This window comes from Neofelis nebulosa, chromosome 1, assembly GCF_028018385.1.
Source record: "Neofelis nebulosa isolate mNeoNeb1 chromosome 1, mNeoNeb1.pri, whole genome shotgun sequence".
Classification (NCBI taxonomy): Eukaryota; Metazoa; Chordata; class Mammalia; order Carnivora; family Felidae; genus Neofelis; species Neofelis nebulosa.
In genome coordinates, this window is record NC_080782.1 from 237,860,257 (window position 1) to 237,879,318 (window position 19,062).

Genomic DNA, 19,062 nt, shown 5'->3' on the forward strand with positions numbered 1-19,062 from the left:
AAAAAAAATAAAAAAAATAAATTCTCAGTTTACAATAATTTTTATCAATGTAACATCATTTTTGTCATTATATTAGCTAACCTAATAAAACTCATCTAAGAGACTGTAATCACTTGACTTTGAGAATCTTCAAGGATTTGACTGGAAGCTGTCTTCCACAAAGAATTCTTCCTAAACGAGACCATGCCCAATTCAAGTAAGTACAATACTGAATTTCTGTTTATGGAAATAAGCAATCCATTAGAATATGGTATTAAGTGTGAATAATATCCAGGAAATGATTAATAGTATGTTAGATTTATATACTACACTTAGCTTATAAAGCTTTCCAAATACAAAACTGCTCTTCCAAAAAATCCTGTAGAAAAGCAGGAAAAGTATCACATGTTACAGATTGGGGGGGGGGGGGGGGGCCTATAACTTCAGAGCCCCCCCCCCACTCAGAGCCATTAAGAGATTTGCCTGATGTTGTATGACAAATAACAGAATGACTAGCTCTAACGTATTTGTCTCCCTACACACGGATACCACTTTCTCATCTTATATTCCTTTACAGAGTAAAAGGAAACATGCTGCTTTTAAATCCTAGAACAAAATGGCTATTACAGTTACCTTAAAAATTTTATCAAAAATCTGCAGCTAAGATACCACACCAAATAGTCGTTTATACTGTTCAGATTCTACTGTTTTCTGTAGCACGTTACAAAGATCAAATTGATAAGATCAAAAAGTAATAATACAAAGCAAAATACCCTAGTCTTGGTAATTCATCAACCATATTCTGTGAGGTCACTTTTACTTAAAAAAATGTAAATCTCACAGTAAGATAAACTCCTAAAATTGTTTTTAGTCACCTTTAATCCCTGACTAAAACCAATGACTTGATGCCTACCACAATTCACCTTACCCAGAGGTCATGTTCAGCGTAGTCAAACAGAAGCCACACTTTCCTATCAGCATGAGACAGAAACACCTTTTGAAGAGAGATGACATTTGGATGCTTAAGCTCTCGAAGTAACTGCAAAATAAGGAAGATCCATTAAAAATTTTTGCTATGAAAATCATGTTAAATAAACCACACCATTTGTAATTCACAGGCAATAAAAACCCAATGGTAATCAATCCTAAAAATCTCATAACTACCCACACTATTTTAAAAGTGTCCATACAGATGAGGAAAAACTGTTTGGAAAAGATATAATTGAGTAAATCTGTTTTGCTGTTATTGTTTAGTTGGTTTTCTTATTTCATTTTTATTTTTTTGTGATAAAATACATAACATTAAAATTACCATTTTAACAATTTTAAGTGTACAATTCAATAGCATTAAGTCTCCTCAAAATGTTTGCAACCATCACCACTACCCATTTTAGAACTATTTATGATCCTAAACAGAAACTCTGTACCCATTTAACAATAACTCCCCATTTCCCTTCTCTTCTCTCAGCCACTGCTAACCTCTACTCTACATCGTCTCTATGGATTTGCCTACTCTAGGTACCTCTTTTAAAGTATTAGAATCCTACAGTATCTGTCCTTTGGTGTCTGGCTTATTTCACTTAGCATAATGTCTTGAAGGTTAAGCCACACTGTAGCACTAGCAGCGTCATAATTTCCTTCCTTGCTTAGGGCTGAATACATTCCACGGTATGTATGTACCACCTTTTGTTTATCCATTCATCTGCTGATGTACTTGAGTTGTTTCCATGTTTGGGCTGCTGTAAATAATGCTGCTGTGAACACTGGTATACAGCTACCTGAGTCTCTGCTTTCGATTCTTTGGAAATATACCCAGGAGTGGAACTGGTGGATCGTATGTCTGAGACTTCTGTGGTTCACTTTTGGAGGCAACACCAAACCGGTTTTCACAGCAGCTGTACCATTTTATATTCCCATCAGCAACGCATGAGGGTTCCAATTTCTCCACATCTTCATCAACACCTATTTTCCTTTTTCTCCCCCCTCTCTAATAACAGCCACATTGTAACAGATATGAAGTAGTATCGCACTGTGGTTTTGATTTGCCTTTTCCCTAACAATGGGTTAGGCATCTTCTTTAAGGTGCTCATTGGTCATTTGTATACCTCCTTTGAAGAAATGTCTATCCAAAGTCTTTTGCCCAATTTTGAATTGTTTTTTTCTTCTTGTTGCTGTGATCCTTTAGCGTAGATATTAATCCCTTATCAGATAAATGATTTACAAATGTTTTCTCCCATTTTGCTAGTTGTCTATGTTTTGACATCATAAAACAATTGAACTTAAATGTGTAGTTTGCAATTCTTTAAAAAAAAACTAATCACGACATTAGAAAATACAACATTTATCAATATCAAATAGCAGATGAGAATTAAGATCTGTAATTCTGTGAGATATGGTACCTATTTTCTCAGGCATTTCAAATATATAGTAAAATTGATTAAAATATTTTAGCCTTTAATAAAATAATAAAGAACTTATGCTGACAGAAACATCTAAGTAGAACACATTTTTATGGGTTTAACCTTTCTCATTTCCTAGAAGGACATTCTTTTATCTAAAATCTTTTATCTCCTTATTTTATTCCCATTTCATAACCAATGTGGTCCTAATAATCCATTAGGATTAAAAGGTTAAAAAGTATTCCTACCTTGTCAAGCAAAAAAAGAAACAACAGCTCCAACAATGACAAGAAAAAATTTCTCATGAAGCCTCATACTACGTATTTATCAGTTACAACCGACTTACACAGTGGCTTCCAAATGTGTTCCAAATACATGACAGCCATGTGAGAAAGTCAAGGTCTTGGAACTTACGACTTCAGTACGTTTTATAAGAACACTGCTACCAAAACAAGAATTAATATAAATACAATGTTAACAATATATTAGGGACTCTAAAATGAATTCAGCAAAGGAAAGACTATGAATGGACTGTATGTTAAATCACTTACATTAACGATTATTCTCTGGAAAGTGATCATTATTTTATTCAGAAGCAAGATTAAATTCAAGTTATCTATTTCTGCTTTTAGAATATAATTTCAAAGCTATGAGACTTTAGAGAGTACGCACAAATCCTCAGAAACCTAAAGGGGCAGTATTTAAGATTAACCATTTCCTAATTAGTAAACAAGGCAAAGAATCTGATAGGGGAAGTCTAGACCTCGGAGTCACCCAGGATAATCCAGCTGGCTGGAGAGCCAGCCCTAGTGCTAAGTTCACCTTAGTTCTGGGTCAAGCGTTTCCTCTATTATCTCACGATTGGAACACACTTCTCAGGCACTATTTCAAATCATTTCTGGAAAGTGGCAGGGTAGAAATTACAACAAACTCCATTAGAAACCTGCATATAAAGCTATTCTTAGATAACCCCTCAATTTTACTTCCAAGATGAGGCTTAGCTCCTGTACTGGGGAAGTGGGGGAAACAACCAGCAACATACTTTATTAAGTTCTCTAGAGGGCCAAACATGGTGCTAAATAAGCAGAGGACATGCCTTATCTCGCTTAATCATAAATTACTGCATGAAATATTTATATTGTTTCTATTTTATAAATGAGAAAATAGTGGTTTGAGGGTATTAAATAATTTGCTCATGGTCATAGTCCTGGGTAGTGGTTACAATCAGGCTTTAAATGCTTTTAAAACTAATTAATTGACTTTTAAAACACAAAGCCAACACTCTAATACCAATACCTTCCAAGACCTAACACTCTGGGGGGGGGGGGGGGGGGCTATTTCTCATTATACTTCATAAGCACAGATGTCTAAATATATACTAGGGTGTGAAATGCACAGTGACAGGCACAGTGCCTTGCTCACCATTTCACTGCTAGGTTCTAGCACACTGCCTGGGCACCTGGTAGGCACTCATTAGGTATTTGATGATTAATGAATTTGTGAATTAAAAAATATATACAAATGTACAGGCATCACACAAAACACCCTTTGGCTTCTGACCTGTGGACTAAGATCACTGCTTTCATCATAAAAACCAGTCTACTTCTCTTAAGAATCTACTTCTTGGGGCGCCTGGGTGGCTCAGTCGGTTTAGCATCCAACTCTTGATTACGGCTCGGGTCATGATCTCGCAGTTTGTGGGTTAGAGCCCCTCAATGGGCTCTGCACGAGTTCAGAGCCTGCTTGGGATTCTCTCTCTCTTCTCCTCACTCTCTCTGCCTCTCCCCTAGCTTTCAGAATAAATAAATAAACTTAAAAAAAAATCCACTTCTATTTTTAAAACATCTACCTGATGAGTCAGACAACAAATCTTCGAGGGTAATCATTTAAAAATATATTAACAGTCAGTGCTATCATTATCATAGTAAGTAAGTAACAGTAAGTGTTATGGACTGAACTGTGTTCTCCCTCACATTCATATGTTGAAGCCTTAACTGCCAGTACCTCAGAATGTGACTGTATCAGAACATAAGACCTTTACAGAGGCAATTAAGTTAAAATAAGGTCACTAGGGTGGCCCTAATCCAATCTGAATGGTGACCTTATAAGAAGAGATTAGGTAGGACACACAGAGAGACACAAGGGCAGCTGGTACAGACAGGACCTTCCAAGAGGTCACAAGAGAATAGTCGTCTGCAAAACCAGGAGAAGCCACAGAGGAAACCCAACTCTGCAGACTCTCCAATTTTGGACTTACAAGTTCTACCACGGAGAGAGTCAGTTTCTGTTGCTTAAGCCACCCAGTCCATAGTAGTTTGCTATGGCAGCCTTGGTAAACTAACTCAGTAAATAACTACTATTAGTGAGTAAGTAAAACACTCTATGCGGGGTGTTTTTTTAAGGGAGATTTATCAGGGGATGGGTCACTGTGGGATTAGAGATGGAACCGAGTCTCAGTGGGGAATTACATCTAAGTAAATATTTCTATTGAAGTACTTCCAAAAAACCAGGGAGCTGTGCTACATTTAGCAGGGCTAACATTAACCAAATACCTCCTACATGCCAGCCACTGTGGGAGATACACTAGGTCCTGGACATAAAATGTGCTAAGACTTGCTGAGGTTCGCCAGTGGGAGACAAATGCAAGTAAGCAGGCAATCCTAGGCTGCGGCTGCAGTAGTGGTAACCCATTACTGAGAGCAGCTAACATTTACCTGGAGTTTATTGTGTCCAAAGAAGTATGCTAAGCTCCTCACGATAAACCCTATGAGACACTGTTACCATTTTACAGATGAGGAAACAAAAACACAGTTATCTTGCCTTGGGCCCTACAAGCTAGTAAGTGGTCAAGCCAAGTAAAGCACAGGTTTATCTGGCTAGGGCTTTAAGTGCCACAGACAGTGCTTTGACATTGGTACTCTGGCACTGGGAACATCCCAGTTTTCAAAGCTGATGAAAAGAACTTCAGCATTTCATCACCCTGTACAGAGCCCACAGCATGTAGTTACATATTTCTTAACATTTTCTAAGGCTGTTTTTTTTTTTTTGCCTTTTTGAAGATTTTGAGTTAAAAAAAATTAAAGAAAAGGTTTGAATAAGCTTAAGCAGTGGTTTCCATCACAAAAATCACCTAAATTCTTCTAATTCTACTGGGAACAAATTCCCGTAATTTCCTGAATACTAAGATCACTGCTAAAAATATAAACGTCTTAATATGTCATTCATTACAAACTTAATTCATTCTAATTGTGCCATCTAATATCACCCTTAATTTGAACTCTTAAAGTACAAATAAATAAAAAATTAATAATATTTGAAGCTGTATCTTGTTAATAAATACCATGTGTAGCTGTGAGAAGATAAGAAAATCTCCAATATTCTCAAAATGACATTGATTTATAATATTAAAACTTTACAATATGGCAAAAATAATAAATTCTGAATTTATGCCATAGGTCTGACGATAGCTATGGGCTGCTTCCATAATTTGGCTATTGTAAATGATACTGGAATAAACACACGGGTGCATGTATACCTTTGAACAAGTGTTTCTGCATTTTAGGGGTAAATACCCAGTTAGTGTGATTACTGGATCCTAGGGTAGTTCTATTTTTTTTTTTTTATTAAAAGAAACAAACTTTTTTTAATGTTTATTTTTGAGAGGGAGGGAGGGAGGGAGGGAGGGGCAGAGAGAGAGGGAGACATAGAATCTGAAGCAGCGGCCAGCTGCTGAGCTGTCAGCACAGAGCCTGACGTGGGGCTTGAGCCCACAAACTGTTAGATCATGATCTGAGCTGAAGTCAGACGCTTAACCACCTGAGCCACCCAGGCGACCCTAGGGTAGTTCTATTTCTAACTTTCTCAGGAACCTCCATACGGTTTTCCACAGTTGCTACACCAGTTTGCATTCCCACCAATGGTGCAAGAAGATTCCTTTTTTTCCACAGCCTCGCCAACACGTATTGTTTCTTCTGTTTTTGATTTTAGCCATTCCGGCAGGTATAAGGTGATAGCTCATTGCAGTATTGGTTTGCATTTCCCTGATAATGAGTGATGTTGAGCGTCTTTTTTGTCTATTGGCCATCTGGATGTCTTCTTTGGAGAAATGCCTATTCACGTCATCTGCCTATTTTTTAACTGGGTTATTTGTTTTGAGTGTTCAGTTTTATCAGTTCTTTATATATTTTAGACACTAACCTTTTATTAGATACTTGATTTGCAAATATCTTTCCCATTAAGTGGGTTGCTTTCTAGTTTTGTTGACTGTTTCCTTCGCTGTGCAGAACCTTTTTATTTTGATGTAGTCTCAACAGTTTATTTTTGCTTTTGTATCCCTTACCTCAGGAGGCATATCTACAAAAGTGTTGCTATGGATGATGTGAAGAGAATTGACTGCCTGTGCTCTCTTCAAGGATTTCTATGGTTTCATGTCTTACATTTAGGCCTTTATTCCATTTTGAGTTTATTTTTGTGTACTGTTTAAGAAAGTAGTCCAGTTTCATTCTTTTGCATATAGCTGTCCAGTTTCCCCAATACTGTGTGTTGAAGAGATTGTCTTTTTTCCCATTATAAATTCATTTCTCCTTTGTCAAAGATTAACTGACACACTTGTGGGTTCATTTCTGGGTTTTCTATTCTGCTCCACACATGTTTAAAAAATTAAACAATGTATTTCTAAATAACCCATCAATAAAAGAAAAGAATCACAAAGAAAATTGAAAATATTCTGTACTAAATGATAATGAAAATACAATGTAACAAAACTTATGGAATGCAAGTAGAACACAGCTTAAAGGGAAATTTACAGTTTTAATTGCTTATTGAAAAGAACCATTTAAAAATCAATGACCGGGGCGCCTGGGTGGCTCAATCGGTTGGGCGGCCGACATCGGCTCAGGTCATGATCTCACGGTCTGTGAGTTCAAGCCCCTCATCGGGCTCTGTGCTGACAGCTCAGAGCCTGGAGCCTGTTTCAGATTCTGTGTCTCCCTCTCTCTGACCCTCCCCCGTTCATGCTCTGTCTCTGTCTCAAAAATAAATAAAAAAAAAAAATAAATAAAAAATAAATAAATAAAAATCAATGACCTAAGGTTCCACCTTAAGAAGATAAAAAAGAAATGTAAGCCAAAAGTAGAAGGAAAAAAAATAATAGAGAGTAGAGATCGATAATATAGAGAGAAAATACAAATTACCAACCTCCACTGAAACAGGACATCACTACAGAAGCTACAGATATGAAAAGATACGGGAATAATATGAACAACTAGGTGCTGATAAATCAACAACTTGCGTGAAATAGACAAACTACATAAAAAATACAAAATATCAAATACTAGATGCTATTAAGGATATAATATTAGTTTGTGAATTCTATCAAATATTTATAGAAGAAAAACTACCAATCTTACAGAAACTCAGAATACAGGGGATGAAGAAATGCTGCATAACGTGTTTCACGAGGACAGCATAATCTTGATACCAAAGACAAAGACATTACAGAAAAGATAATTATAGAACAACATCCTTCAAACTCATACAGTTAAAACTCCTTAACAACACACTAGTAAATCAAATCTAGCAATAAACAACCAAGCAGGGATTATTTCAAGAATGCAAAATTGGACAAACATTAAAAATCAATGCGGTCTACCAATGAAACAGAATAAAAGAGAACTATAGGGTCATTTCAGTACACGTAGAAAAAAAGCATCTGATAAAATTCAATACCACTTATGAAAAAACTAGAAAGAGCTTCCTAAGTCTGACTGACAGCATCTATAAAAACCTATAGCTGGCATTTTATCTAATAGTGAAACACTGAAAACACTTTCCCCAAGACTGGGAACAAGTCAAAGATGTCCGCCCTCATTACTCTTCAACATTATATGGAAGCCAAGTCAGTGCAATAAGAAAAAAAATACAAAGATGAAAAGAGGTAAAACTACAAAACACTATTGAGAAAAATTAAAGAAAATATTAAAAAACAGAAAGTTTATCTTTTGAGTTTCATGGACTGAATGCAATATTATTAAGATATTAGTTTTCCCCGAATTGATCCAAACCATAATCCCAGCATGCATATTTTAGAAATAAAAATGAGCTGATTCAAACATTCATATGATACTGAAAAGGACCTAAAATAGCCCAAACAATCCTGAAACAGAGGACTAAAGCTGGTGGCCTTATACAATCTTACTTCAAATCTTGCTGTAAAGCTAGAGTGACCTCATAATGGCATAAGGGCAGACAAAGAGATCAGTAAGAATGGAAGAGAGCCCAGAACAGTTCACACTTACATAGTCATTTAAGTTTTTACAAGGGGAGGGGAGAAGCTCAAACCTTACATCACATGTATACAAACAAAAATGAATTAAACAGAACCCAAACTAAAGCGTACAACCAAAACTATATAGCTTTTAGAAGGAAACACAGGAAAATATCTTCACAATCCGTGGGTAAAGATTTCTTCAGTCAGGCACAGAAAACAACAGTCACGAAAAGGAAAAAATAGTAAATTTCATCAAAAATAAAAATTTGTGCTCACTTTAGGTTGAAAAACCATAATCATATACGTTAAAAATAAGTGTTCATATTTATTTCCGAGCTTAACTTCATTTACAGTTATCAACATACACATGAAGAATGTCTGTTCCTAAAATGAGCTGTTTTCTTTTTTTAAATTTTTTTTTTTTCAATGTTTTTTATTTATTTTTGGGACAGAGAGACACAGAGCATGAACGGGGGAGGGGCAGAGAGAGAGGGAGACACAGAATTGGAAACAGGCTCCAGGCTCCGAGCTGTCAGCACAGAGCCCCACGCGGGGCTCGAACTCACAGACGCGAGATCGTGACCTGGCTGAAGTCGGCCGCTCAACCGACTGCGCCACCCAGGCGCCCCAAATGAGCTGTTTTCAAAACATTTTGCTGAAGTTTAATAAACACAGAGAAGAGCACACAAACCCATTAAGTGCACAGCTCGGTGAGTTCTCACATACTAAACCCACGTAACCAAACCCAGAACAAGAACAAGAAACAGCACATTACTAGAATCCTGAAAGTTCCCTTGTCTCCACTTTCCATCACTCCCTGACCCCTCCAAAGAAAATCTCTATCATGACATCTAACATCACTAACCACAGTTCAATGGATTTTAATTCTTTATTTATTTATTTTTTTTTTTTTTAATTTTTTTTTTTCAACATTTATTTATTTTTGGGACAGAGAGAGACAGAGCATGAACAGGGGAGGGGCAGAGAGAGAGGGAGACACAGAATCGGAAACAGGCTCCAGGCTCTGAGCCATCAACCCAGAGCCTGACGCGGGGCTCGAACCCACGGACCGCGAGATCGTGACCTGGCTGAAGTCGGACGCCCAACCGACTGCGCCACCCAGGTGCCCCGGATTTTAATTCTTTAAAACTAACTAGAATATACAGGACTGTAGATGCTGGAAGAACTGATAGTTAATGTACAGATATCCTTCCTCTAGATTCAAGAGCATTAAAAATCTATCAATTACATGAAAGATAATTTCCAGCATGGCATACCCTCCACCTCACCTCTACTCTTCCCTCGTGGAGGTAATTCTTACATGTCTTCCTGGAACCTTCCTTGATTTTCTCCGTTAGATGTAGATCCTTTTCCCATTCTCCATACAGTTCTACCACTGTGCTTGGTATACCATTATTATAAGATATATGAGTGTCTTTCCTCATCAGCATGTAAATACTCAAGGCCAGGGACCCTGACTGTTCTGTTTCTTTACTTTTACCTACTCTAGTTCCTGTCAACATGACATACAACAAATGAATGAAAACCCAGTGGTATAAATCTACTAAATGAGTAAAATTATCTAAGTTAATATATCTAGCTCACAATAGCCTATTATCTGTGGATAGATACAAGGGCTAAAAGCAACAAGATTATAATATATATTCTATAATATTCTGATTACAGCCAGAAAAGATAAATTTGGACCCACAGTGCCACAATAGTAAAAACTGAAGTAAATCTCATGAAAGTAAAACTCAGTTGGGGCGCCTGGGTGGCGCAGTCGGTTAAGCGTCCGACTTCAGCCAGGTCACGATCTCGCGCTCCGTGAGTTCGAGCCCCGCGTCAGGCTCTGGGCCGATGGCTCGGAGCCTGGAGCCTGTTTCCGATTCTGCGTCTCCCTCTCTCTCTGCCCCTCCCCCGTTCATGCTCTGTCTCTCTCTGTCCCAAAAATAAATAAAAAACGTTGAAAAAAAAATTAAAAAAAAAAAAAATTAAAAAAAAAAAAAAAAGAAAGTAAAACTCAGTTTAAATCTGTGAATAATTATTTAATAGTGCATTAAGATGAATATTTTCCTCTGGGATTAAAATGAGATTCTAATGCCATATGGAAAGCTAAGTTTCCAAAAGAAAACAGCGCATATTTTTAACATATTCAAATGAACAGATACAATAAAAATCAAGTAACACAATCTCATTTTAAGTTCATGTAATGACATCAATCTCATTAAAATAGAAATACTAGTTTTAATGAACATATAGGTTCCTACAAAGTTACTTTTATTGCACCCAATGAAATAATAACTGGACCCTTAATATTTAGTGACATTTATCAGAAAAATATATATTTATATAAACAACTAAGACTGACGTACTCCCAAATAAATGAATTTATGCAGACATTTTTGCTAGAACTACATGCCACCTTTAGTTCTCTTAGGAAAGAAATAGATTTTTCTACAAATGGTCAATATGAAAAATATTTACCAACTTTCAATTAATGTGTATATGTGACAAATACAATTCAGAGACCACATGGTTGACATTCATGAGTCAAATGATAATGATTATAAAAAGAGCTTCACTTACTGCTATTTCTCTACATGCCGACATAGAGATCCCAGTTCCTTCTATTTGTTTTAAAGCATAGTCCTTATCATCTTTCCTGCAAAAACAAAGTGATTTTAATATACAGATAAAACTAAATTTATGTGCATTTTTAGGAATATAAAATATAAATAAATATAAGCCACATATTTGATACACAGACCACTTTTCACATGTGTTAAATAGTATCATATAGGAAGAAGTTTTTAGATAATCTAGTTCAATCCCATTATTTGATGAGGAAAGTTACATTCAAAGTAATAAAAAGACTTGTCCAAGCCTCCATGGTTTGGGGAAGACAAAGATTCAGAAATGGAGCTCCAGACTTTCAGCAATGATACGTATAGATTTCCTTTTATACACACGTGTGCGTGTGTACTGTACCCTCAACACACACACACACACACACACACACACGCACATAACCTTGCTTCCTAAAACCCATTCGGATATCGGTGGGTCAAAAAAAAATTAAGAAATGAATGCATCAGTAAAGTACAAGACGGTTATAATTTCAAACATGTTATAGTCCTCCTATCTCCCAAATACCTTTGAAGAGATTCACTCAACATGTGTTTACTAAGCACTTACTATGTATTCAGAACTGTGCTCGGTATGGGGGTTACAGCAGAGTTCCTTCTTCTATGGAGCTTTCCGTGTCTGCTGGCCTAGACAGATAAGTAACTAACATACCGCAGTACAATCTAAGCGCTATGATAGGGCAAGCGCAAACCGCAGAGGTTACTCAACGGTTACTCTGGGGGAGGACCTAAGCAAGGACTTCTCAGAAGAAACACCATTCAACTGGGGCCTAAGTGGCAATTTTCACACTGTTGTGACTCAGGACCCCTTTACTCTCTTGGATATTACTGAGGACCTGCGAGGTTTTGTTCGTCATATCTATCAGTATTTACCCTCTTCGATTTTAAAAATGGGAACTTTTAAAAACAGAATACACAGCACCTATCCGTTAGCCAGCAGAGCGATGATGTCACGTTATGACACCTTTGGGGAAAAAACCCACTGTACACTCACGAGACGGTGAGAAAGGAAATACCACTGACCCTTGAACAATATGGGTTTGAGGTGCACAGGTCCACTTATATGCAGATTTTTTTCAACAAATACAATACAGTACTGTAAATATATTTTCTCTTCTCGCTTCAGTAACATTTTCTTTTTTCAAGCTTTCTTTATTGTTAAGAACACAGGAAATAACATACGTAACACAAAAAAACGTGTGTTTAATTTGCTGTTTATGTGATCTTATGGCTTAAGCAGTCAAGTTCTTAGGGAACTAAAAGTTATATGTGCATTGTGGACCGTGGTGACCGCGTAGGCTGTCGGCGCCCCCAACCCCCACGTACTCAAGGGTCAACTGTGACATCACAGCACTAGGAGGAAAATCGTGTTGACCTTCGGATTCTCTGAAAGGATTCTGGGGGTAACGAGCGGTTCCCAGATCGGAGTGTGAGAACTGCTGATGTGGGGGTATGTGTATTTGTGTACGTGTACGCGGCTTGAGTTAAGACGGCAACACAGCGTGAAGACGCATGAGGCGAGACAAAAGCATTTGAGGAGAACAGACATCGTAAACAACGGGGGATGAGGCTCAGGACATTAATCGGGAAGCAGAACATAAGTCTTTCCGCTCCAAGAATAACAGGAAGCCCTCCGTTAAAGATCTCTTTCATAAGAGAATATCAATCCTATTTTATTGGGAAAACGTGTCTTTGGCTGCCTTCTGAATGCTTTGGGAGAGCAAATAAGAACAGGAGGCAGAGAAGCCCCTGAAAAGTAAACAGCGTTAAAGTACTTCAGCTGAGAGACGGCGGCGGTGGCTGCACAACGGTGGTTTCTATACGGAGGACACGGACCGGAGTGCCTCGGCGAGGCAGGACCAGTGGCACTTGGTGACAGGACACTGGTCACAAGGAAGGAGGAGGAGCCAAAGATAACGACTTGTGCCGAGGCAGCAGGTTACCAGCAACATTACCGACCGACATAAGAAACGGGAGGAAAAGGACCGAGGGCAGAAGAAGCCAGCTCCGTTTTGTGTAGGTCGTGTCTGCGGTACATCCGAGATACCAGAGTGAGGACGGCAAGCTGAGCCAACAAGTCTAAAGCTCGAGAGAAAGCTGAAGACACGCGTTTACTAGAATTAGGACACACACGGTAATCAAAGCCATGGGAGTAAAGTGACGCCAGAGAGGTGGAAAAAAAAAAAAAAGTTTCAAAAAGGGTAGAATAGGAAATAGTAGCGAAAGCTGCGGAGGAGACTAGCGAGGTGAAGAAGCGTTCGCTGAACTTAGCAACGATGAAGTCACCAGAGAGCAGACCGGGCGAGAACAGCTGAGGTGATGTAACGGCAGAGTCCGCACTGCAGCAGCTGGCGACGAATGGGGCACAAGCAAACTAAGATGATAAACGGAGACATCTGAGAGGGAGAAAGTACACCGGTAGCTGGACTGATGCGCCAGCTTACAGAGTTACTATTATTTTAAGAGGGAAGAGAACTGAGTAGGTTAAGCACGGCCAGGAAGAATCCAGAGCGAAGGAGCTGCTGACGGAAGAGGGAGAGAGGCAGGTAAAAGTTAAGAGAGCAAAGACGAAAATGCTGAGGAGAGATTAAACAAGGCTAGAAGGAGAAACACTTTCAGGGAGGGTTCTCACCTGACGGCTTCGAATCTTCCCGATGTTGGAAATTAGGTCATATACTAAAAGTAAGAGGAGGGCACCTAGGCGGCTCAGTCAGTGAAGCGTCCCGACTCCGGACTTCGGCTTAGATCATGATCTCACGGTTCCTGAGTTCAAGCCCCGCATCTGGCTCCATGCTCCCAGCACGGAGACTACCTAGGATTCTCTCTCCCTCTCTCTCTCTCCCCCTCCCCCACTCCCTCTCCAAATCAATAAACCTACAAAATAAAAGTACGGGCAAAGGTGGTAGAGTTCAAGATTTGAAAGGATGAAAGGAGGTTTGGTTGAATAAAATCTATTCATTTAAGTACATTTACTACTTTATTATCTCGAATTATTAAAACATACGTAGCTTTATCTTCGTGATTGCAATATATTTACACCAAATCCTTAGCTGTGGGGGAAAAAAAAATCCCAATTCCAACATTATTTTTCTGAAAAAAAGATCTGTCTTATGACAATCGGCTTTATAACATACTTTCTAGTAAAGCCCCATGGGCACTCATTATTTTAAAAATACATTAAGTGTACCTACACTCAATGTTCACTATGTCTGAATGATGTGTGAAAGAATTAAAAACATGAAGTTGAAGAGGGGGATGCAAAAATAAAATGACGTCAGGACTAGAATACGTCTGCTAGACACTTTCACATACACGGTACTGGTTTAACCAGATGGTTAACCCAGGAGTGAGTACAAGGGATTGTTATAGGTACTATTTGAGGATAGCATCCTAGATCTGGGCACTCCAAGGAGAAAGAGAGTGGTGGGAAAGAAAATAAATTAAACCCAAGACTTACCCATTCACCTCCTTAACAACAGCCCTGAATTTCTCTCGTATGTAAATGGCCAAGCTGCCATATGCAAATGTCTTCTCAATGAACTGAAAAATTCTAATCTGCAAACAGTTCTCTCCCCCATCCCAAGTAATTACATGTGTTATATTTTATAAAGGTAAGTGATGAGAAAGAAAGGTGAAATGGGAGAATAGAAAAACTTTAGATGTTTGATAATCAAAAAGGCAACCTCCTCTTGAAAATCATTGAATTACCGTCATAATATAACAGCACTTTGTGGTTTACAGAGCACATTTATTTATATATCCATCCACACAGTCACTTTTTAGTAAAAAGGCACATTGGAGAGGAAAAGGATTTGTTCCCCAGTTTCAGTCATGACCCGGTTCAAGTAGTCAGCCTGCATAAATAAATAATTGCAATATAGTGTTTTAAGTGCTATAAATAGAAGGGACCAACTACAACTTGAAGGGTTGAAGCAAGATGAAAGAAAGCTTCAGAAAGAGGCTACCTAAGCAGAGATTTTCAAGATTTCAGAAGTTTGTGAGGAAAGGAGGGAGGGGCTGTGGAGAGAAATCAGTAGCAAGAGCAGACGTTGCAGAAAGTGGGAACGATACGTACAAAAATACAGAAGATGGGGAAGGTGTGACATGCTCAGAGAATAGCAGAGAGTAGCAGCAGCAGTTTAACATCATGAAACATGCTCACAGTCCTGAGGATGGATGAGATTTTAGAAACAGGCAGAGGGAAGATGGGAGGGGGTCAGCTGTGTCATCTGTGTCCAAAGAGGGGTACACAGAGTATATGTGCTTCACTTCAGGGAGAGTAAAAAAACGTAAGTATGACAAGAAAATACTACATTAAAAATAATAAAGAAAGCTGAGGGAAAGTGTGTTACATGAGGAAGCCGAAAGGAAGAGAATGGAACCATGACGAAAGAGTAAAGCCAGTAATAGAAAATGGCCGTAAAGGAGCGGGTAAAAAAAATGAGCAGTGTTTTGGTACAAAAGAGTAATGAACACACATATGAAATTTCACTTCCTTCCTAAAACCCTACTAAAACAATGGCAAAGAAATTTTTTAAAAATATTAACTCACATGGATGAGAAATGGAGAGGAGGCAGCACAAAACTTTGGAAACTAGAAAGTAAGTGGACAAACACTAACTGATTAACAAGACCCAAGAGAAAACTAGATCAGACACTGACAGTGAAGAAAACTGAGGACCAATTAGAGGCATCCAGCAAAATCCTCCAAGATCAGAGAACTGACAGTACGAGATAACTCTGGAAGTAGAACTGGTTGAGTGGAAGATAAAGCTGAAGAGATATTTCTAGAAAATAGAATAAAATAAGAAATGTGAAAGAGAAACAGAAAAATTAGACAACCAGTCCATGAAATCCAATATACAAGTAATTAGCAGTTAAGAAAGAAAGAACAGAGAAAAGAAGTAATTCAAGGCAACTTCCCAAACTGAATGATAGGGTTTCTAAAACTGAAAGGGTCCAATGAGTTCCCACCACAAATAGCTGAAAACAGACCCACATCAAGACACAATACCTACATCTTTCAGAAAAGTGGAGATGAGCGGATTTTACAAGCTTCCGGTGGAGACAGGTAATGGGCCACTTAGAAAGGATCAATATTGGCCACGAGAAAGAAGAAAATCCTGCCATTTGTGACAACACGGATGAACCTGAGGACATTAAGTTAAGTGAGATAAATCCCATAAAGAAAATACTGTACGATATCACTTATATGTGGAATCCCTGAACTCATAAAAACAGAAAGTAGAATGGTGACTACCTGGGGCGAGGGGCACAGGGAGATGTTTAATGAACAGGATAGTGATTATAGATAACAATACTATATTATAAACTTCAAAGTTGCTAAGAGACTGTATCTTAATTGTTCCCACTAGGGGGGGAAAAAAAGTGTTAGCTACACTACAGTGGTAGTCATATTACAATATACAAGTTTATCAGTCAACAAGTTGTACAACTTAAACTTACACAATGCTATATGTGAATTATATCTCAATAAAAATAAATTTTAAAAAAAGAATCAGGAATCAGGATACCTGTGGACTTCTCAACAGCAGTTTTAGAAGCCAGGTGCACTACGTAAAATCATAAGGTATTGATTACAGTGTCAAAAGAAGTTGTTTGGGGTGTAAGAGCCTGTTCTGGAGAATTACATTGTCAGCTGCAATGACAGAAAAACATTACAGAGTCGTCAGCCAGATCAAGGAGCTTGAGCCAGAATGTAAATCAGTACGGTACTTCCTTCATGGAAAAAGTCATGCTTTACGGGAGAAGCAAAAAAGAAAGAAAGAAACAGCTGAACCAATCACTGTTAGTTACGTAGTAAAAATTGTGAATTACGTGAAGCGTAATGTGTTAAACTGAAGATGTAATTATCTTTATTATGCAATAATCTGTAAGCAGATCATAAGCAACCGTCACTGTTGTGCTGCAGTATGACGGCTACCGAGGGAAAAGGTCTGGGAGGATATGCTAGACCACAGCACGAATCTCAGCGATTGTGCACGACAATGAGCTGCCCTGGCCGAATGCTACAGAGATGTGAATTCAGCCCCCTAACTTGCTTAAGTATTTGGTATTTTTAATAACCTTAGTATTTCCAGTTTGGGACAGAATGCTCTTAAAGATACATCCTTGGGACTTAGACATATTTTAAATAATTTTTAATAAAATCTATTTAAAAAGATTAAAGGTCCTAATAATTATTGTTCTTACTGCAATTAGTATTTTCAAATATGGCTTAGGAACTACTTTTTACCTTTGGATACCACGACTAAAGTTCACATATTATTATCATCTGATTTTGCCTTTTGTGAATTTAGGTCCCAAAATCAAAATAATAAAGCGGATGTCTTTTACACTTCACGTACCTTTGGATTTCTTATTTTAAAAACTCTGTTCTCTCCAAATTGATTTATTTGACAAATTAAAGGAGTTCAGCCGTTATACATTAAATGCAAATAAAATGTATTAATGTGCATATACATATGTGTGTGTGTATGTACATATACATATATACACATATATATACATATGTACATATGTTTGGTGATTTATGTACATTGAGCTGAGAAGAGGCAGACTCATGTTCTTAGAGAAAAACTGGTACAATGACTGTTTCAATATTTTTGTTTCTAGGTTTCAGTATCCTAGTCAATTAAGAACGAACATAACACACTTGATGGTAGAAATCAAGAAGCCTTGCAGATTGGTTCAAGTCCTCACTGTTCACAATATGTTCTAACTCCTTGGGTAACCACTGACTAAAGCCTTACATCCTTGTGTATTATATACACATCAATAGAGGAGCTGCTTTCTCCCATTCTAAAAATTTTGGTTAACCTAATTTTCCAGAGCTGTTCAACCTTATCTTCCCTGGCTAGATACTTAATCAGCTCTATACGCTCTCAGATTAGGTGACTGGCTATTTTTGAAGCATCATTAGGGAAAGACTGCACTTGAACCCCCATGGAAATGACCTTGCCATACTCTGTTGACAACTACAACAGCAGAACTCCTTGGATGCACAGCTCTCAATTACCGTGACATAACAACACATCCTCAAATTACTGGAAGACCGTCCCAGCCAGAGACCTCAAATTGAGGATTCCTAAGAATCCTCCAGAAGATGATCCTAGAGAATGAGACAGCTTCCACCCAGGACCCATGGAACAAGATCTAAATGGCAAGAACCAGACTGTCAGGCTTAAATCTGCATGGTCTCATTCCACAGCTCTTTTCTATCCTCTATGCTGGTTTAAATTTCTGAATTATTAATAGACATCTGCTATGTCTAATAACAATACCCTTAACATTGCTCTTTATATCCCTAATCACTCCTTGTATGAATCCAATACCTGGCTACAATTTGCTCATGATTTCACTAAAATAATGCAAACAAGCTAATTACTGAGATTTTAGCCACTTTCTTTTGGGTGCAACTCCGCTCACTCTAGTTCCTGGGCAATCACACTCAACTACTAAGCAACTCCTGAAATAGTAAACTCAAAATAGTAAACAGAACAGGGAGCCCCTGTGATGTCAAACCTAGCAAAGTTTCTGTCTACACCAAAACCACACTTGGGACTTGGCTCTTTGCTTAGAAACAGATTACAAAACCTGTTAATCTCAGCATGTGCCATACTGCAGTGCTCAAATGACTCCAGAGTCCTACATGTGCACAGCCATTTTTGCTTTGGATGATTCAATAACTAACCTTACAACAACAAAAAGTATACATAAAGAACTCACTTCAGTCCAACAACTGAGG

At 38.0% G+C, this 19,062-nt stretch overlaps 1 protein-coding gene across 3 annotated transcripts in view; it reads right to left on the bottom strand.

Annotated features, from left to right (window-relative positions):
* CDK8 (cyclin dependent kinase 8) overlaps positions 1-19,062 on the bottom strand; it is a 111,525-nt gene that overhangs the window by 45,331 nt on the left and 47,132 nt on the right. For all 3 annotated transcript variants that reach the window (XM_058689357.1, XM_058689348.1, XM_058689339.1), the window contains exons 2-3: positions 11,236-11,311; positions 908-1,018 (exon numbers count right to left, since the gene is read on the bottom strand). In XM_058689357.1, the coding sequence (XP_058545340.1) occupies positions 908-1,018; positions 11,236-11,311 (187 nt within the window). The remainder of the gene's footprint in view (positions 1-907; positions 1,019-11,235; positions 11,312-19,062) is intronic.